A 21,034-nucleotide genomic window follows, 5' to 3' on the forward strand; every position below is an offset into this window, starting at 1 on the left:
CCATATGGATCGGAGTAAATGGAAGGTGTTTAGTCTTGCTCAAGACTCCATTATATCATAATGGAGGCTTGCCTAGGTTTTTCATATAACTAGTCCTAAGTTGATTGAAGACCAAATAACCCCAAAAACCCTAACCCCTTCTACCTCTTTTTCCCCTTCTGCGTGTGTGCGTGCAGTGGTGCTCGTGGCCGGTTTTTCCTTCCTCATCTTCGTAGAAGGGGGAAGTGTTCGTGCCTAACTAACTAGCATTAATGAAGGATTAATCCTAACTCGTGGACCAAATATAGGAATCACGTTTGAGGTTCTTATTCTCCTAGAGTTCGTGGTCAATCGCGAGTGGAAATCACACATCAAAGGTTTAATTTATATTTTTCTTTATGTGTTATGCTTGTAGATCTTGATTGGGTGCGAATAAATATGATTCGTGAAATTCTGCAATATAGTACCTAATTCCCTACAATTGCTTCTTTAATACGGATGAAAATGGTTAACAGTCCACACTATCCTACATAATCTATGTAAAATCTCGAAAATAACCCATGTTAAATAATACAAAATAAAATGTATCCTGAAGATTGGAGCGTGTTTGACAAAATATAGTTATGAAGTAGTTAATTGTGATTTTGTTAGCTGTGCAGGTAATTGTTAGTTGTTAAGAGATTGAGAGATAACTTAAGTGGTCAAAACTTCTCTCTCGATTGCAGGAGTCAATAAATCATTAAAGCAATTCTCATCCCAAATTTCTATACACCAAAAAAAAAAAAAAAAACTCCGTAAAATGTTAGCCAATGCATTGTCGAACAGGCCTTTCCGAACACATGGAGAAAGCTTATATTGAATTTTTGTTTTTGGAAGCTTTTTAAGCATCTAAGGAATGAGAAATAATATTGACAGCTGACATTATTATGTGCGTGTCAATAATCTAAATTTCCCCCATTAAGCTTTTCTCACTTTAAAGCTGCACTTCTCTCTCCTCCATTGAAATTTGAAAGCATACTTTCATTTTTTGAAAACGCTTTGAAAGCATACTTTCAATTCTCCATTAATAATACAGCACTTCCGACCAACATTCGTCCATGAAACAGCTTCTCAGGTAAGCCTCTTCTTTTTTTTTTGAAAATCATCGAATATCAATTTCGCAATATAGGGTTTGTCGTTGATAAAATTGCCAGTATTGTTAATTTAGGGTTTGATTTTGTTACTAGAAATCTTGTATGTGCAATTTACTTTGATTTTCTTAAGCAAAGAGAATTTTATGCGTTTTTTGGAGCCTTAATTGATAAACCTGTTAATTTTAATTAATTGAGCTGTTTGTTTGTGAATTTGTGATATGATTTTGGGGGGTTTATAATTTATTCTTTCCTGAATCAGATTTAGGACTTTCTTTATAATCTTTATCGTCACCCGTAATTGTTCGGAACTAGTTTGTATGAACTCTTTCCCGCAAGGTCTCTTAGACATGGCGGAACTTGATTTGAAATAAAAGTCCTGCTAATGTTTTTCCTAAAAAAATTAAAATAAAATAAACCCACTTCATATTATTAATTAGTAAAAGGAATGTACTATATTTATCTGTTTATAATTTATATCATTCACTTAATTTATGTAACTCGCAGTTTGTCATGCTGGCTTAACTTTTGAGGCTTGTCCATGGGAAAGAAACATTGTGTTCGTTTTCAGATTGGTCAGTTGGCTGAGGCCAGGACTTTTGTTAGTGGTTTTCGTGGTGCGTGGTTTCGGTGTAAGGTATTTTTGAGTAATTCTATTTTTTGTTCCATTTATTACAATCTTTACAGATTTGTTTCAAATGTGGTCTTTTCACCTTTGATTTGAAATATGGTATTTTTCCCAAACAAATCCTAGTTGGTGCTGAGGTGCATCTTAAAGTATTTTCACGAATGGACTTATAATCCAATTTAAGAACTTCTTGCAACCTTTAACGTCTATTCCGAGGATTATTTTTCTGTATGCATTTGGAAGATTACGAAAGCTGTTTTTGATAGCCACCTATTACTAAAGGCTTTGTTTGGTTTGACGTAAAACATTTTTAATGTGAAATGATTTTTCAAGGAAAACATATAGTATTTGATTCCATTATCTTTTTCTGGTTGGGTTGACCACTGATTCTGGGCAAAATTTGACTATGACAGTATCACCGGAGGTTTGAACACTGGCCTTGTCTCTTTTTCTAGCTCTTCATTTTGGATGCTGTTTTCGTGGTTTTCAGGGAAGCGTTGAATGATTGTGGTTCTGTTTGCAGTAAGTTGTCTTGGGTTAGAACTCAGAAGGGGAGCTGTGTAGTTCTGTTTAAATTTTAAAAGAGGGCTACTGCTGCTGCTGGGGTCTTTTTCTAGGTGCTTAGATACGCGGATTTCTTTTAAGTGAACATGCATTTATGAAGCCAAAACTGAGAAACTTAGACTAGCTTGTCTTATTGTTTGATTTTAGCATTCCCTTTTGTGTTTTCTAATCTGTCTTCACTTGGCAAGAATATCACATGTCGATGGATTATTATACGTGGTTCTGTTAGGCTGCTTTATTTCTTATAGAACTGTGGGCTTGCGTTATGATGTGTTTCATATTTTTCAGTTTGGTAGTAATATTTGATTTTGCCTTTTACTCTAACAAATTTTGATGTATTTTTGTTTAGATAAAGAAGAGTACCACAAGAAAAGGTCGGATTACAGCATATGTTGTAGAATATTATGACTACCCAGAGGAAGGTAAGTGATTGCCTCTTGTCTTGTGGTTATTTATGGCTGTTTGCTTGGACTTGTTTTGATTTATAGTAACTCTAAGGCAGTGTTGCCCAGTGTTTGAAAAGGCACGCCTAGGCCCTGAGGCGCAAGGTGATTAGGGGTGAGCGCTTACTTTGGTCTTGGCGAGGCGTTTTGGGTTAGGCGCACAAAAAGCGCCCGAGGTGCACCCAAGGCTATAACTCTATAACTCTGGGATGGTTTTAAAATGACAACTACCATAACTCTATAAACTTGATACTAAATATCGAACCTTTTCTGGATTGTTGATGTGTTAAAAGCTACAAATAATAGACAAAAATATCTAAAGCATTCAAGAACTAAATAAAGAAGACTTGTGTTTGGGAGAGAGGAAAAAAAGAGCCCAACTTCAAATTAAGTTTCACGTGAAAAAAGCTCCCTTGAATTTACATGAATCACATCAACCTGAACCTAACTAAATCTCGAAATTAACACTGGAAGAAGCCTTAAATTTACATTATCCTACATTCTTCTCTGATTCAGTTTTGTACAGGGATTTAAAATTTTTGGTCTATCAAAGATTGCGTTTCAGCCCTGTAAATATCATTGTCAAAGCCAATCCCAATAAGATGAGGTTGGACCGTTGGTTGCAAGAACCATGATTTTATCTTTGTTTATCATGGTGAAAGATGTTTTCCCTCCATGTCGAAAATGGGAATGGATTGACCCTAATTTCAGATGAGGTTGAGGATTTTGATGATGGGATGGATTTCCCTTACTTAGACCCACCATTGAGGCGTTGCCGTGCTTTGTTGGTGTGGTGGCAGCGAGGAGGTGCAGGGGCTGCAGTGAGGAGTGAAGGAGGGTAGTGTGTTGCAGGCTTTGACTGCCGTGTTGGTTTTGGGTCAGGTAAGGGTGGGGGTTGGGGTTTCGGGTGAGCTATTAAGGAGGAGAGATAGAGTGAGAAAAGAGGGAGGTGGTAGAGGTGGTGGTGGTGATGAAGGTTGTGAGGGGGTAATAAAGGAGGCATTAATGTCTTTTCCTTCTTTTCACTAATCCTGGTTTAATTTCTAGCCAAATTAGCCTCATTAATGTCATATGTGGGATAATATTCTTAATTCGGGTCATTTTGTATAATAATTATAATAAAGAAAAAAAGGAAGGGTCACCATTTTAATGTAGCAATTGTTGAGGGCCACTATTGAGAATTTCCCTTTTTTTTTATTTTTTTTTTTCCCCATCCTCTTAAGAGTATCAGGTGCATGAGCTAGCTTGTGATAGAAGCCTTCTTCCACTAGATTTCTTTACTGTCCTATAAAAATTCTATATTCCTCACTATATTTGATGCCTTCATGAATGCTTAGAATGAGTATTTTTGTAATTCCCTTCAAAATGAGCATATCAAGTGGTTAAAGTCAGCTCCCTTCCCTTTCAAATACACAGATTTTTGTAACAAAAAGTTTCTCTTTATTAGTGTGGACATTGCCCTCTGCTGTTGACGTTTCACTCTTCACCTTAATAATTGTGGTCAAGCTACTGCTGAGAAGCTTTTAGTAGTCAAATAAACCATCATGGCTCTAAGTAGCAGGACCTTCTGGTAGACCTTAAGCATTTAACCATCTAAGTCTACCAGTGTAGACTTGCTGTGGTAAATGAACATGTAAATTTTCTATATTTCTTGTATCTGTTTGTCATCTCTCTCTGATTTACTCTTGCTTTTTTTTAGATTTGTTTTATACCATAGTGGTAGGCTGGACCTTAAAAATTGAACTGGAAGGAGGGATCGGGATAATGATGGGAATTATGGGAATGACAAGTGAAGAGAATTTTGTGGCAGGACTGGCAGCAGTTTTGGTCTTTTACGGCATACAAGTTTGGGGCTGAAAGGATAATGATGGTGTAGACAGTGGTGGCTAGAATGAGTAGTTTTGCAGGTAATTAGTGGCAGTGGTGGCATTGATGGTTAATAGTGGTGATGGTGTTGTGGCCAATGACGGTTAATGTGGTAGCGCTAAGTAGGAATGGAGCAAAAAAAAGAGGGTCTGGGCGAGGTTCCATACTATATATCCTTAAGTAGCTGTTGCCATCTTTTCACAGTTGCTTTACTTTTTTCACCACAGCATACTAAGTCATTGGTGACTTCTCTTGTGTTTTTTTTATTTTTTATTTTTTTTAATCTTTTTTGTTTCTTTCTATTTCTGTTCTTCCTCTCCATTTATCTGTCTCCTTTCTTTATCTTTCTCTTTTCTGTCCATCTATTTGTCGATGAACAATGCCAAAAAAAAAAAAAAAGAAAAAGGAAAAAAATGATAGTCAGCTCAATTGTGGTAGTTGAATGAATCAATGAAGGAGAAAATAAAGAAGTCGAGAGAAGGAAAGAAATAAAAGTTGGAAAGGGGAGGAAACTGATAGTCTGATACAAAGGAATAAGTTAAGGGAATTAGTCAGCTAGCCGGAATTTCGACTTCTTAGCTGGAAAATAGAAAGTAGTTGCTGTTTTTGAAGGTTTATTTTATTATATGACAGGCACTTATCTACAATATTTTTAAAGGGATTTTCTCACAAAAATGAAGTTTTTAAGTAGGAAATTTGTGAAATTTTGTATAACTTAATGCTTAGTATGTCATGTTATGGCTTGTTTGGCATTGTTTTTTGTTTTCAGTTTTATGTTTTTTAGAAAACAAAAAACCAAAAACAGGAAACAAGAAAAAAGTGTTTTCACTTTTATGTTGTCAGCTTTCAAAATTATCCTAATTTTTATAAATTTGACTAATTTTTTATTTATTATATTACATGTATCATATGATTTTTTTTTTAAAAAGACCAGAAAACCACAGCGATGCCTAACGAACCCTTAGGTTGCAATTTCGTGTGTCCATGCATAGCTTTTGGGGTCTCTGAGTGTTATTTACATGGGGGTGAATAATTTAATACTTTGCTTTTGGCTAGATTTTGATGGTGTACGTACATCCTTTATTGTTCCTTGGTGTTGCTAATTTGTTCTTTATGCCTAATCTGTCACTGTAGCTTGGTAAATGCTACTTTGAAATTAGTTTTTATGGACTTGATCATGCTGTCCTATCCACTGAAGCTCTTATTTGTTTCTGGAAACACCTTGAGTAATGCCATTAATCTCCGTTTGCAGCCGATGAAACGGTAGATCTATATCGCTTTCCCCCAGAGAGCAGTAATGGACATAAGGCAAAAAAAGAGCTGATGTTGCGCCCACAATTTCCAGCTTTTTATCGCGAAAGTGAATTATCTGATGTTAACGTAACTTCTGAAGTCATAGTTGCAGTTACTGATGTTTGGAGAGTTGGAGATTTGGTGGACTGGTTAACTGATGGCTGTTACTGGTCAGGAACAATAACTGAAATCATAGACAGTGACACGGTTCAGGTAATAGCACTAGTGCATGTTATGTTTGTTTTACATCCTCGCTAGATTCCCTCTTAGTAGTATTAAAGCAGCACTCCATGTTCTCAGTTTTGCTCTTACTTAGTCTAAACCCCTGAAGCTCTATCTTTGTCTCATTCACTCTAATTAGCATTAATGCTAGCTCTAGTCTCATCCACCAATACAATATCATCTGCAACAAACGTATGCCATGACTCCTATTTTTGTATCTTTTATCGTATGATGCATTGATGCTGTATCTTTTCTCTTACGAGTCAAATATATTTTATTAACTTCTCTCTCATTTAGATTAAATTACTAGAGCCACCCAGAGGTGAAGGATCATCTTATACTGTCAATTGCAAGGATCTCCGCCCATCACTGGATTGGTCTCCTGAATCTGGTTGGACAGTCCCTGTACCTTTGGTAAACTCTTTCTACTAGTTTGTTGTTGTATGTGGTATTGTTCAGCTTAAAAGCACATAGTTTCTTTAACAAAACTTGAAAGTGGCTAAAGCAGCAAATGCTTCTTGAAACTCTTCCTACTATTGCATTGCATCTTTGACTTGGTAAATATCAAGATTTCTTCTTGGTGGGGTCTTTGGGACAACTCCCATGCTAGGCTATATAATTGAGCTGGTCTGAATCTGATAAAGGCTAGAATGAAACCTGGTCTTGTTTCTAAGCATAATTGTTGGACCAAGTCTGACACATATTATTTGAAAATTTTCTGTTCCCTTCTGTTTTGTGATCAGTAGTAGCGTATTTCTGTTCAAGGAGGCATGTATTACTGATCCTGTTTTGTAGATTGCCATGCATTTGGTGCTTGGAAATTATTATCTTCCGCCTCAAAGATAAAGGTTTTACATGACAAGTGTGTATACATTGTGACATTGTGTTAAGCTTTTACAGCTGCAGTCCTTCATCTGAAAATGAAATACTTTTTTTGTATATTGCTATATTCTCCTTCAGAACTGGTATCTTTCTTTGGACCTTGTTTCCAGTGTTTGATAAAGCACTACTTCTGAAATTAATATGTTCACGTAGCTTAATAAAAGGATCGTTTTCTTTTGCCCTTTATTAGTGCTGTCATGCTTTTATGACTGGCTAACCCAAACGACGTTATTAGCCTCACCATCTTTTTCAGTCTTGTTGAACTCCAGGGAGTCTGTTAAGAATCTGGTTATGTCCCTGTGCTTTGAATTCAAATTGGAGGTGATAGGTTCTTGTTATCAGTTTTCTCAAAGCAATTCACAAGAAAATAGAAGTGAGCAAAGACCGGGCCGGGGTAAAAAATTCAGGCTGATGCTTGCCCAAAACCCACAAAATTGGATTGGGCCTACTGGGCTTTGAGTATTTTTCAGGCAGGGCCAATTAAAATAACTAAATAGCTTAGAAATGCATCTCCAAGGCCTGTTGGAAAATAAAAAATTTCCAACTGGGCCCGACTTTGGGCCGAAAATTTCTGCCCAAAGCCTGCCCCAAATTTGGCCAGCCTGGGCCTAACATGATCAGCTTTACGTGGAACATGTTCAATCCTTAATGCAGGGAAAGATCTAAGAAAAAACTTCTGTTAGTTCTCTATCAAAGATCTATTTGAAGACCACAGAGCATTGGTGATTTGCTAAGCAGCATATTGAGAGCCTCATGCCGTCACGTTCCCCTTTATGTCCTGAATTCCTTCCAAACCTTTGCTGCATGAAATAACCTTGAACAAATACAATCATAAACTTAGTTTTTTCATTGATTTTATACCATCCTCTTTAATCAAGTAAACTTCAGGTCAATGGACTTAGGTTTGTATGATAATTAATGTCGAGCTTTGACGAATACAATTTTCATTGTGTATATATTTCCTATACTAGTTGGCATCATTTAATTTTATACTTTAAATTTACTCCACATTAATTAATGCTATTTTAAATTTAAGTAATGAATATATCATTAGTTGTTTCACTTTCTAAAATAATTTGTACGCATTGCTCGCACATAGATCTAGTAAGAGATATAATTCATATAAGAGCATAGTGAAGGGCTTTATGGAGGAGGGAAAACGAGGAGGGGGAGGGCCTGCTGAAATATTGTTCAACAACAGCAGTTTGCAAAAGTGTTCTTTTTTATTTTTTTTAATTTTATTTATTTATTTATTATTATTATTATTATTGTTATTATTATTTATTTATAATACTGTAACATCAAACACAGGACTTTTCTACTTGAAATTTCAAAAAGTTCTTTGTTGTTGTAGCATCTGAATCCATGCTTACTATGCCTCCAGGAAACTCAAAACGGACAATTGCATGCGCGTTTGATTCAGCCGTTGAAGCAAGGTATTCTTTCTAATCTATTAGCTGCTTGCTTCCGGATTTCAAAATTTATGAAGTTTAAAATTCCACTTTCCTGTTGCTACTGTCTTCATTAATCTGATGGGAGAGTTTGTTAGGTGTTTGCCCATTATCATGAGTCCCTAATACGTATTTTTGTGTATAGAGTATTTTAGTTGAAAGATGGTCAATTGTGATGTAAGTCATGTTACTAAAAGTAGGTGATTGTGATGTATCAGCTTTTTCCCACCAAGGATTACATTTAATTTGGAATGTTGAGATCTCAATGAGTTTTCTCTTACCAATTTTGATGAACTTTACAAATTTTAATCTGTATCTGCCATTTCGAAAGTTAGTATCAGACTACTTCTGAATTCGTAGTCCTTCATGAATCAAGTCATAGACTGCAATGCCTTTGTATTATGCTAATGTTCTCCCCATAATCTGGCATCTTTGATTATGTATTACTATTTATGTACTTTTAATAGTGTAAAGTGTAAAGGGAGTTATATCATAACTAAATTTTCTGTTCAGTTTGAATTTAAAACAATCCAAGATCGGATAGCCATATGGTATCTGGAACGTGACAATATGATATCATTCATAGTTTGTCGAAAGTCGAAAGAGGTTCCATATATTGTAATGGCACACTCGTCAGTATTCTCTATTTAGCCCTTGATTTTTTTTGTAAGTGTACATTATACTGTGATGGAAGAGATTTACTACCAATCTTCAAGTTTCCTTTGTACAGATTGAAAGGTTTCTGAGTGGATGGATAGTCTGTTACTAGGAGAATCTTAGCATTCCTAATTTGACATAATGGGCTTCACACATTATAAATGAATAAAGACTGATTCAATTCATAATATGAGGGTTTTTTTCAATTAATGAGTGAAAGAGTACTAGAAAGTAGAAACTAGGTCTAGGTATAGTGTCGATGACAGCTTGGCTACAATCCTCCTAGAATCTAACTCCCGTGTCTGACAGTAGAATCTTATTACTATTTGTGATGTCCTTTAACAAAATTCCACTTTCCCCAAAATACACTGCTTCCTCCCAATTTTTTAATCGCACCATTTGTTTTGTTTTTTTTACCTCACTATTCACACAATTTTATTTGACTATCTTTTGTGTTTTATACTTCCTACATTAACGGTTAATTGCAACAAAGGGGTTGCGCGCGGACTCCAAGGCAAAACTAAAAATAAGGGCATATAATTAAGTATTAATCCTACCCCAAAAAAAAAAATAAATCAGAAACCAAGAACAACCACCTAGCCTAGAACAACATCGAAACTAAGAACAACCACCATCAAAACCACTGAAATCCACCCACGAACCCAAAACCACCACCACCGGAACTCAGAACAACCACCGCCAAACCTAGAAAAACCACCACCAAAACCACTAAAATCCACCCATGAATCCAGCAAATCCTCCGATGAACCACCAAAACCTTTCCATGAACCACCAAAACCACCCCCATTGATCACCAAAATCACCGACGAACCACCACATCCCACGAACCACCAAATCACGAACCGCCATGATAACCATCAAAGAACCCACCCCAAAACCAGCCACACATCATCCAAAAACCCAACCCACGATTCCACAAACAACCCAAGAACCGACTCCAGAACCACCAACAAACCACTCAAGAACCCACTCCAATTTAGCTAAACTACTTCGATCCAAACAAAAATTCGTTCAATTAGATCTATGGAGGAGAGAGAAAGATAATTGAGAAGATGATGAAGGTGGAGAGAGAAAGACCTATGGTGGTGATGAAGGAGGAAAGAGAAAGATCTATGGTGAAGATGATGAAGGAGGAAGATGATTTTCGTGGGTAGATGTTGGAGGAAGAGAGAGAAATTTGATGATTTGTTAAATTTTAGATCTTAAATTAGATTAGATTTGTTTTTAATTTATTATAATTTAAGTAGATAATTGAGTTTATGAAATTTTGAATAAGGGTGTTTTTGTAATTTTATTTAAAAAAGTTACTATAAATGGAAAAATTTGGAAATGTTGCAATTATTGTTTAGCATCCGTTTTTAGTATATGTTGCAATTAACTATTAACGGAGGAAGTATATAAAATTTTATTGGCACGTGTAATCTTATTAGATTCGTCTTGATTTATTCTTTCCACATCAAATATTTATAATATTTATTAAAAGCAAGATATTACTGGCTAATGTAAGCATGAAACTCCAAATGGTGCTATTAAAAATAAAAAAGAAGTATTACCTTTTTCTAATAATAACATTCCTAGTTTGTTATGAAGGGCTTCACATGTTGTGTGCTATAGGAATCCATAAAGTTCATGACAACTTTGCTGCAAAGCCTACAATCCTTTAAAAATCTAATTCCTCTGTAGCTACAGTTGAGTACTCTTTTGTGATGTCCGGAAACAAAATTCCACTTTCCTCTGAAGTAGGAAATGATTTAATCTTGCCCATTTCTCTTTCCATCCATTTACTTTCTTGTTCCCTTGTTTCATCTCTCTCTTTCAACCCTTCCTTATTTACATCCAATAATTACTTGTAAAATTTATGAACATGGTATTTATTATGAGACAAATGTAGTATGAAGCGTGAAAGCACTCATAAAGGCATTTTAAATGCTGTATTTGCAAGCAATATGTTTCTTTGACCGGAGGCCTTAGAAAAGGGGGAAAAACATTTGAGTTTAGCTAGAAGCCCTTCTAAATTTTCTCCTCTCCCTCACCTATTTTTGTGGATGGCCAATGGCTGATGTTGGGTGTTACGGTTTGAGTGTTTGGACATTGGATCGTGTGGCACACTCTCTTTTCTTATGCTGGCACTTGGCAAGGGCACAAGCCTTGTGTGGAAGCAAGACTTGTGAGCACAAAGCAGCATAAGTGGGCATCTGAATCTCAAGGGGCACTTCTATCTATTAGCGATAGAATGCGGGTGATCGGGTGACGACCGTCGACACAAGGACTAAATCACTTTTTTTTTAAAAAAATCACATTTAGTGAATTTGGGGTGGTAAATTGCATTTGATGACGCTATACCTACAAAGGTGTAACAACACGCAAGCATAGAAGTGAGGTAACACTTGCTAGGAAGCTTTTGGATATTCATTAATCAGATGCTCCTTAATGACTGTCTTTTTGGGTTTAAATTGTTATCCCAATTAACACAGGATTGACGAAAACATAATATTAATGGAATCTAAAGCCTAGAAAACTTTTTTTAAAAAAAAAGTCTATGAAAGCATTTAAAACATGGAAAAGAGGTTTGATTCAACCACTGGGCCAATGTGTCATTGTGTCCTTGTCATACATAGCAGTAGAGATTTATGTGCTTAGAGGTTATTTGTGACACACCTTTAATGCTTGCTCCATTTGGACAAAGTGACTCGACAATCTTATCTTATGGACTAGAATTTTCAAAAGATTATTAGTGGTTACTCTTTTCCAAGGGGTTTCTAGATAGGTTTCTTGGAAAAAGATAAGTAACAATTCTTTTTGTTTTTGTTTTACCTTTTTAATTTTGCACCCCGTGATTAGGGTAAATAGTATTATACTATTATATAACAGAAGCAAAGTTTTTTTAACCTGTGTGCAATTTTGGTCAAGTGATACCTGGAGTTTCTGTACCTTATAAAGACCTGCGCTTATAGTATTTAACAAAAACAAACCTGTCTTAGTACTCCTATAATTATTGTTGGGTGGCATTGTGGACTTGTGGTCAAACTTTGTACTATATCTCTATGCTGGTCTTTACATGCAATCCTTCGTGTTCTGGCTCCTCAGGGATTTCTGGTCTGTAGGATAGTTGGAGGAATTTTTATCTTGGATAACCTGCTGATTGCTAGTTCTCCATTTTGGTTTCAGTTGAGTACATATTTTGCACAAGGGATGTTCTTTGAAAGCATCTGTTATGTGTATCAAAAGTTTTCTAACCTTTATCTAAACCATTTGTATGAGGAGGTTAATTTATTTATTATTATTTGCCTGCAGCCCTGACTTCAAAATGCTTGTTTGATGTGCTGAACGAAGACAAGCAGAATGTCAAGGTCACACCAAGGTCCTCATTGGAGTTTAATCAGTCAATCTCTTCTCATACTTCAGCTAGCTCATTGCCACATCTAAACAGATCAATACACTCCAAGGATACATTGAAGCAGTGCGAAGATATTCCTAAAAAAGCAATGGAGCAAACACATGAGGTAAATGCGGAGTTGGAAATAAGGGGGTCAACCATTGGGAAGCATAGTTGTTCAGATGGTGTTTCCAGTACGTATGTTCGAGATGTTTCAGCTGAAGCCCCAGTAGCTACTTCTGACGAAGAACAGTATCATGAAAAAGGATCTGCAAAGAAAATGCGGTTGAATGAGACAATAACTCTAAATTCTACTGGCTGTGATGACATGGAATCAATAATCTTGGATTTGGAAGAACTTGTAAATAGGGTCAAATGGCTGAAACAGATGCTGAAGTTTGGAATTCCTTCAACTCCTCAGGGTCCAACATGGGAACATATGGAACGCCCAGCAGCTTCTACTCGAAAATGAGCACTTAGACTTGATTTTGGTGAGATTCTCCTTCATTAATTTCTTTTTGAATTACTGCTGCTTGTCATTTTGATTCATTGCTCAACAGTTTTCAATTTGGTTCATTGGAATAACTATTAAGTATTAACTACCTTGATGGGCCTTTATTATGTCCATTGGGAGGGAGAGGATATAGGCAAGTGATGTCAGAATGACCTAGAAAAATATGTTGATTTGCAGTATTTGTGATGCTAATTTTGCTGTTTGCTTGGCAGATTTGGGAATGGGCTGCTTCTGTAATTGGTGTAAAATCAGTTTGTGAGATATATGCCATTAACTTCAATGTGAATGTTTGGGCTTGGAGAATATGGTAAATCTTTTTTGTACTTTACCTTGCCTTTTATTTTGTGAATTTTGTGATTGATCTACTGGCCTTCTATTCCACTAAAAGCATCATTGATCCAGTTTGTGTTTGTTCTGAAATCACCTTATCGAGAAACATTTGCATCTTATGGATGATGAGATTTTTTTTTTGTTAATTTTTTACAAAAACGTTTCTCTCGTGTCCTAATATGCTTGAAGTTGAGTGCTGAATCGAGAAATATAGTAATGTTAGGGTTTTTGCCTGGCCAGTTATGTTAAAAAAAATAAAAATCTTGTGACTATCTTTAGGAATGAATCTACACTTGTCGCTTTTTTAAACTGCTTTTTCAATGAAACATCCGAATTCAATCACCTTTCATCTGTTGTTAGCCTCTAGTAGCTCAATCTCTTGTTTATGGCTGAATTGAGACCCTTATTGGATTGTCAAGTATCTGACATAGGAGTATAGGACCCTTGTTGTGGAAGTGTGGTAAATAGAAATTTTCCACTGTGCATAGTATGATGATTGATGAATTGACAAAGTAAGTCATATCTCCTCCTCTATGTGCCCTAAACACCCCCCCCCTCTTTCCCCAAGAAAAAAACCAAATCTAAAGTAAGATTTCTGAGATTTTTTTCGTATATACAAGTATAATGTTTATTATTTATTCCTTTTACAGTATAGAAGCAGGATTGCTAAATGCTTGAGCACCTCAAGGATTGGTTTATTCGTGTCAGAGCCTTGACCTCTCTGCATCTATCAACTTTGTATTCCACTGCTGAACGCTCCACGAGTAGTGTAATTGCCTAGAAGCTGATCCTATGTGTGATTGATTTGCGTGCCGTGTATCTTCAAAATCAGTTGTAAATTTATGTGCAGGCTTAAGCTAAATATTTTTCACTCTTAATTACATTGATTGTAGCAGGGTTCTTTTTACATGATACAGGATTACAGGTGATAGGTGTACAGAGATTAATGGTGAATTTTTTTATATCCATCTTTCAACATATGTTCTAAGCTGCTCTCGTCAAATAGATGAGTTTGATCTATCATTGGAAGTTTTGAGTTAAGTCAGTTTTGCAGAAGTATTAACTCATTATTCACCCCAATTACCGTATTAGAGCGCCCACAATGGTAACTCATCATCACCCTCACAGCACTCTCTTTACTCAATAATTGTTCTAGTCTCATTATCTTGTATGCATAATCTTTGTTAATCGGTATTTGTTTGTCCCATTTACTAATGTGATCAAATTGCATCTAAAAAAATTTAACTATTCATGTGATCAATCTTAAAAAAATAGTAATATAAAAGAATCATTTGTCTAAGATCAAAAGTGTTAATATAAGAGAACAGTAAGTAGCAATTATTTTTAATGAATCCTAATGGAATTAAAACAAGCCTATAATATCTATCTTGATTTGTAAATAATCCAGACCTCAATTAGTTAACACCCATCAACAAAATTGTGTTTTAGGGTAATTTTTAGTGGCTTTTTCGCTTCCGTTTCATTTGGAATTTGTTAAAAGAAAAATGCATTGAAAATTGTGCGAGAAAGAAAACAAAGTTTAAAATAAAAATAAGCATGACAAAAACAGATGTAAGAAGTGAGACTAGTAACCTAATCTTCTATAAATGTCACCCGTGTTCCTCGAGCGCATTCTCGCATAAACCTAGTATTTATAAATACTAAAATTACTAGCCGAGTAGGAAGTCTCATATCATTTCAAAATGGGGGCAACACACATTTGCAAAGTCCAAACCAAAAGAGCCATTATCAACCGTATTCACATCCTCATACACTCCTTTGCCATTCTTGCTCTCTTCTACTACCGTTTTTCGTCTTTCTCCAACCCTCATATCTCCCTTCTTCCATGGATATTATTGACCATCGCCGACCTCGTTTTCACCTTCATTTGGGCCATGACCCAGGCCTTCCGTTGGCGCCCTGTCTTGCACGACGTGTCTGGCTATGAGTCCATCAATCCACGTGATCTTCCAAAGATCGACATTTTTATATGCACCGCCGATCCCACAAAGGAGCCTGTGTTGGAAGTGATGAACTCGGTGATATCATCCATGGCGCTCGATTACCCGCCTGAAAAGATGGCGATATATTTGTCGGATGATGGAGGTTCTCCTTTGACTAGAGAGGCTATTAAGAAGGCCGTTGAATTTGCTAAGGTTTGGATTCCTTTTTGTAACATGTATGCTATTAAGACTAGGTGCCCTGATGCTTTCTTTTCCGCTTTGGGTGATGATGAAAGACTTCATCGTGATCAAGACTTTGACGCTCATGAATCACTGCTTAAGGTACGAGTAGTATTATTTCTGTTAAATATTACTTATAATTTTGGAATAATTATAATTTGTATATCACAAATAATACCCTAATACTTTAATGCTTCATATTCAACTTGAAAATTGTGCACTATTATTTTATTTTATTTTTGAGGAAAAATGTGCACTATCTTAGAAATTACACTAAACAATATCTAAAATGTCTTAGAAATAAAGTAACACAAAGTAACAATTTCAATTGATATTGACACTGATTTCTGATGTTGTATTGCAGTCGAAATATGAAGCTTTTAAGAAACATGTGGAGAAAGAAAGCGGTGATAATAATAAATGCACCGTTGTGCATGATCGTGCCCCTTGCATTGAGGTGCGTTTCTCTCAATTTATTAATATTGTCAGCCGTATAAATTTTATCATTAAATAGTCATTTTTTTATTTTTATTATTTTTTTTTTTATAAATTGTATAATTATATAATGGCAAAAGCTAACAAACGCCGCGAGGGTGTTGGATAAGCTAGCTTAAAATAGAAGGATTAAATTAAAAATTAACATTAATTATACCGATCGATGCGTGATTTTTTCATGTTTTTTCAAATTAATACTACTTTAGGTAATATTTTAAATGTTTATCCAATGCCTCGGAGACGTTCGTTAGCAAGATCCTTTTATAATAAAGTACATTGAATCTGAATATTACCAATCCTATTAAATTATTAATATGAAATTGAATACACTTATGGGATTAAGTCCTTTTAAGTAAAAAAGCAAGCAATTGAATGTTACTCCATAATTATTGCATTTTCATCTTGTTATAATTTGAAGGATAATGCTATAAGCATTAAATACACTCTTAAAAATTGTTCAAAAATTAGAAATTCATAACCAAAGCACATAGAAATCAGTGTAATTAGTGTTTATATTTTTACGATTTCCTAAATTTATATGATTTTCTAGTGTGTATTTAATATATTATATTTAGGGTTATGTATAGCATTTTTCTAATTTAAATGTTCTTAAAAGATGAGATATGATCTATTAATTAAAAAAAAAGAGATATGTTAATTTATTTATGGAGTAGAATATGTTTTTTCTAGTGGATAATCCATGTGCATCATGTTCCAATTGCATATAAGAAAATTGTATTCTTAGAAAGCATCATTTTTTCAATAATTGGAAAATGAAACCCAAATTATGTTATGCTAAAACTCAGTTGTTATTGTGTAATTGTGTTACATAGATGTAATGGGGTTCGTTTAATAGGAGAATTTAAACTGACATCACAAAAAAAAAAATGTCAGATTATACATGACAGTAAACAAGATGGAGAAGGAGAAGTGAAAATGCCCCTTGTAGTTTATGTAGCCAGGGAAAAGAGACCAGGTCATCCTCATCGTTTCAAAGCTGGAGCCCTTAACGCTCTTGTAAGCAAGTCAAGCTTCATCATATTCAATCTTACTCCGTAATATTTTATTTTGCAATGCCATCAACTGATCAAATTTGAACTTAATCCTTGGCAGCTCCGAGTATCAGGACTATTGAGCAATGCGCCTTACTTATTGGTGTTGGATTGTGATATGTACTGTCATGATCCAACCTCTGCTCGTCAATCTATGTGCTTCCATCTTGACCCTAACATGGCTCCTTCTCTTGCCTTTGTTCAATACCCTCAAATTTTCTACAACACGAGCAAAAATGATATCTATGATGGCCAAGCCAGATCAGCTCATACGGTACACTGCTCTTAGCTTTGGACTAATCGATTTTATAATAATGTTGTTTACATAACTTTATATTTACATAGGCTAAAATGATAATACATTATGTAATATGATGAATTCCAATTTTATTATGTTGCAGACGAAATGGCAAGGCATGGATGGACTCAGAGGACCGGTCTTGAATGGAACTGGGTATTATCTGAAGAAGAAGGCGATATATGGAAGGCCTCATAATGAAGGTTAAATGGAAACCTCTGATATATATTATGGAATATGCAATGATATTGTGTATTATTATAATTGGTGACTAAATATTATTGTTTTTGCAGATGAATACCTCATCAATGAACCAGAGAAGGCCTTTGGTTCTTCTACAAAATTCATCGCTTCACTTAAAGAAAACTCGAACCAGGATCTTGTCTTGAAGGAATTCACAAACGATTTGTTACAAGAGGCTAGAAATTTGGCTACTTGCACTTATGAAGCAAACTCGCTATGGGGTGTTGAGGCAAGTATTTGATATTGTACTTGGAAAATACTTCTTACTACCTCTGTTTCATATTATTTGCAACTATTTGACATAAAGTATAGAGAATAACATAAAGTATAGAGAATAAATGTCTAATCGTTGCAAATAGTATGAAACGGAGGTAGTATTTATCATATAAAAGTATCAAATTCCTGAAAAAGTTTTCTTACATACAGGTAGGATTTTCGTATGATTGCCTGTTGGAGAGTTCATACACTGGATATCTCTTACATTGTAAAGGATGGAGATCTGTGTATCTTTATCCCAAAAGACCGTGCTTCTTGGGATGCACGACAATTGACATGAAGGATGCTATTGTTCAATTAATAAAATGGACCTCCGGATTACTTGGAGTTGCCATGTCAAAGTTTAGCCCTCTTACCTATGCCATGTCCAGGATGTCTATTTTGCAAAGCCTGTGTTATGCGTACATCACGTGTTCAGGTCTTCTTGCAGTTCCGCTCTTTATATATGGTGTTGTTCTTCCATTCTGCCTACTTAAGGGCGTTCCTGTTTTTCCTAAGGTAAGACTACTCTTCCATTGTGCAACAGAGTACCTGCAGATAGATGATCTGCTGTAACATTATGCTACATTTATGTATTTGTGTGGTGAATAATTAATGATGTTTGTACTGTATGTGACTTTGAAGGTATCGGATCCATGGATGTTGGGTTTCGTGTTTGTATTTGTATCCTCCCATGTTCAACATCTATTCGAAGTGCTGGCAAGTGATCATTCAGTGCAACAGTGGTGGAATGAGGTGAGAATCTGGATCATGAAAGCGATAACAGCCTGCTTGTTTGGATCAACGGAAGCAGTAATGAAGAAGATTGGGATACAGAAAACAACATTCAGATTAACAAATAAGGTTGTCGAGAAAGAGAAGTTGGATAAATACGAGAAGGGAAAGTTCGATTTCTCAGGGGCAGCAATGCTAATGGTTCCTCTCATCATTTTGACAGTACTAAATTTGGTGTCGTTCGTTGGGGGAATTATAAGGGTGATCAACCACAACAACTATGATGATATGTTTGGGCAACTTTTCCTGTCCTTTTATCTCCTGCTTCTTAGCTACCCTACTTTCGAAGGGATTGTTACAAAAATTACAGACAAACTTAGAAAGAAAGAATAAGGGTGATTGAGTAACTGCCTAGTACAGTTTTCACTTTACTTCTCTAGATTAGTCCTTGTTTTTGTTTGTTTATTAGATCAGCAACACTTGTAGCCGGTTGCATTCACAATAATAATGAATTCAATACAGTTTGTTCTGTCCCTTTTGCAAGAACAAGAACGAAGACTATACAAGTATATACAAACTTTTGATTATCAAAATATAATCTTGTATGGTCTTGCATTGTTGGATTCATATATTTAAAATTTTCACCTTTTAAATTTTTTGAACTTACACTAATGATTTGTATATCTAGAATTTTGAAACTCTAATGGTTTTTTTTTTTACAAAGATTTCATATAACGAAACAGAAGTACAAAATAACAAAGGACACAAAAAAAAGGAAACTGAAACAAAACAACAATCAAAAAGACCAGAAAAGAAAATGGCGTTGACGAGCACGAACAGCCAACCCGTGAGCTGGAGCAACCCAGAGACGAGGAGCCTTACAAATCCAACAAAAATCAAATTGTAACAGAATATCTCTGATAGCCCCTAACAACCAAACACAAGAAACATCATCCGAGCACGAACGACATAACATGGAAACCAAAACTGAGCTGTCCGTATACATGAGAGGACACAAAAAACCTTTTCGTCTAGCAGCCTGAAGAGCCCATAAGCAAGCCTGTAGTTCAGACTGTAAAGTTGACGAAGTCTGATCACGATTGTTCTTCTTATTTTAAACTCTAATGGTTGCTACAACAAATGTTGTAGCCGATACTCCATATTGGACTTTGCATACAATTAGTTATAAAACAAGTTTGGTAATGAATGACGAATTATGTATTTAAATTTTATGATGAAGTAGTTACTCTATTGTTTTTCTATGTAACATTTAAGTTTTGAGTAAAACTCAGTTAATGTCTCATATTAACAAAACTTGTTTATATCACCAAATATTCTCTCTTCTCTCCTCCACTCACATTAACATTATTTCCTTTTCTCTCCTCCATTCCCAGTCTCCCATGGCCACTATTTCCTTCTCTTTCCTCCCCACCCATGACCATGCCCACATTTGACTACTTTCTCGGCTCTAAATCGGCGAGTAGTCGACCGAACAAAAGACACCTTAGGGTCTATTTTGATTAGCTGAAGTGAGCTGAACTTATTGGAGCTGAACTGACTAAACTGAATATTTTATGAGAGAAGGAAATTAAAATAAGAACTGAACTGAACTTATTGGAGTTGAACTGAGCTGAAAATAAGCTGAAGAGAACAGACCCTTAGTAGCAAATTATGTAAAGTAGGCCCATTATATGAATGATATGCAATTCTTTATTCAACATTGAAAATACTACCTCCATTTTCTATTATTTGTAACGATTTGACATAAATTGTGAGTGAAATAATCTAAATCATTGCAAATAATATAAAACGTAGATACCACGTATTATTCAAAATTGAAACTTTTCCGTATAAAAATAAGGAAAATTTGTTAGAAACTACCTTTTAAATGATATTTTTTGTTAAAAACTACCTTATAAATTTTTTTTTTGTGAGAACATACCATTTAAACAAATTTTTTTGCAAGGACATACCAGTCACTGGATTTTCAAGTTTGACTTTAAAAACACGACGTTGACCAGTCATGTGCCGGTCACGTGACTTCATTAAACCCATTTTTTTTCTTTTTTCTTATTCTTTTCCCTCATCTTTCTCACGACTTACCCCTGACTAACCTTCTCTCTCCTCAATTCATCCCCTCTTGCAATAACTCCATCATTCAACTGTAATAAAGGATGGCAAAAATTAAATTACTTTGAAGAAAATTCTACTACACGCTAGTACTTCAACCACTACAATTAAGGTAAGTGATTACTTATTTGGCGCTGACAATATATATATATATATATATATATATATATATATATATATATATATATATATATATATATATATATATTTTTTTTTTTTGGCTTTGCATCTAAGTTTCTCCAACTATTAAACATGATTAAAAGGTGGAGTCATAAAGAAATGGAAAG

At 35.2% G+C, this 21,034-nt stretch overlaps 2 protein-coding genes across 3 annotated transcripts; both read left to right on the plus strand.

Annotated features, from left to right (window-relative positions):
* Positions 1–838: 838 nt before the first annotated feature.
* On the plus strand, positions 839–14,332 carry LOC145582870 (uncharacterized). 2 transcript variants are annotated; one of them, XM_081639902.1, is made up of 9 exons: positions 839–1,093; positions 1,617–1,746; positions 2,651–2,723; positions 5,863–6,116; positions 6,423–6,539; positions 8,392–8,443; positions 12,431–13,003; positions 13,239–13,333; positions 14,007–14,332. In XM_081639902.1, exons 2-7 carry the CDS (start codon positions 1,651–1,653, stop codon positions 12,982–12,984), a joined length of 1,146 nt encoding a protein of 381 aa, XP_081496028.1. In that variant the 5' UTR covers positions 839–1,093; positions 1,617–1,650; the 3' UTR covers positions 12,985–13,003; positions 13,239–13,333; positions 14,007–14,332. The 2 variants fall into 2 exon arrangements, with proteins under 2 accessions (XP_081496028.1, XP_081496029.1); XM_081639903.1 differs by lacking the exon at positions 839–1,093 and adding an exon at positions 2,151–2,259 and having other exon boundaries at positions 1,611–1,746.
* A 692-nt stretch (positions 14,333–15,024) lies between these two features.
* LOC145581800 (quillaic acid 3-O-glycosyltransferase CSL1-like) lies at positions 15,025–19,095 on the plus strand. The gene is made up of 8 exons (XM_081638830.1): positions 15,025–15,641; positions 15,904–15,996; positions 16,929–17,051; positions 17,148–17,360; positions 17,488–17,587; positions 17,678–17,860; positions 18,058–18,401; positions 18,528–19,095. The coding sequence occupies exons 1-8, from the start codon at positions 15,060–15,062 to the stop codon at positions 19,008–19,010; spliced, it is 2,121 nt and encodes a 706-aa protein (XP_081494956.1). The 5' UTR covers positions 15,025–15,059; the 3' UTR covers positions 19,011–19,095.
* The last annotated feature ends 1,939 nt before the right edge of the window (positions 19,096–21,034 follow it).

Source organism: Chenopodium album, chromosome 15 (assembly GCF_948465745.1).
Source record: "Chenopodium album chromosome 15, dcCheAlbu1.1, whole genome shotgun sequence".
NCBI classification, from domain to species: domain Eukaryota; kingdom Viridiplantae; phylum Streptophyta; class Magnoliopsida; order Caryophyllales; family Amaranthaceae; genus Chenopodium; species Chenopodium album.

Bases quoted from the DNA above. Each gene is read 5' to 3' on its own strand.
- LOC145582870 (XM_081639902.1), top strand. From the start codon at position 1,651: ATGGGAAAGAAACATTGTGTTCGTTTTCAGATTGGTCAGTTGGCTGAG. The intron at 1,747-2,650 runs GTATTTTTGAGT...ATTTTTGTTTAG, and splicing joins GTGCGTGGTTTCGGTGTAAG to ATAAAGAAGAGTACCACAAG. The intron at 6,117-6,422 runs GTAATAGCACTA...TCTCTCATTTAG, and splicing joins TAGACAGTGACACGGTTCAG to ATTAAATTACTAGAGCCACC.
- LOC145581800 (XM_081638830.1), top strand. From the start codon at position 15,060: ATGGGGGCAACACACATTTGCAAAGTCCAAACCAAAAGAGCCATTATC. The intron at 15,642-15,903 runs GTACGAGTAGTA...GTTGTATTGCAG, and splicing joins CTCATGAATCACTGCTTAAG to TCGAAATATGAAGCTTTTAA. The intron at 15,997-16,928 runs GTGCGTTTCTCT...AAAAAATGTCAG, and splicing joins ATCGTGCCCCTTGCATTGAG to ATTATACATGACAGTAAACA.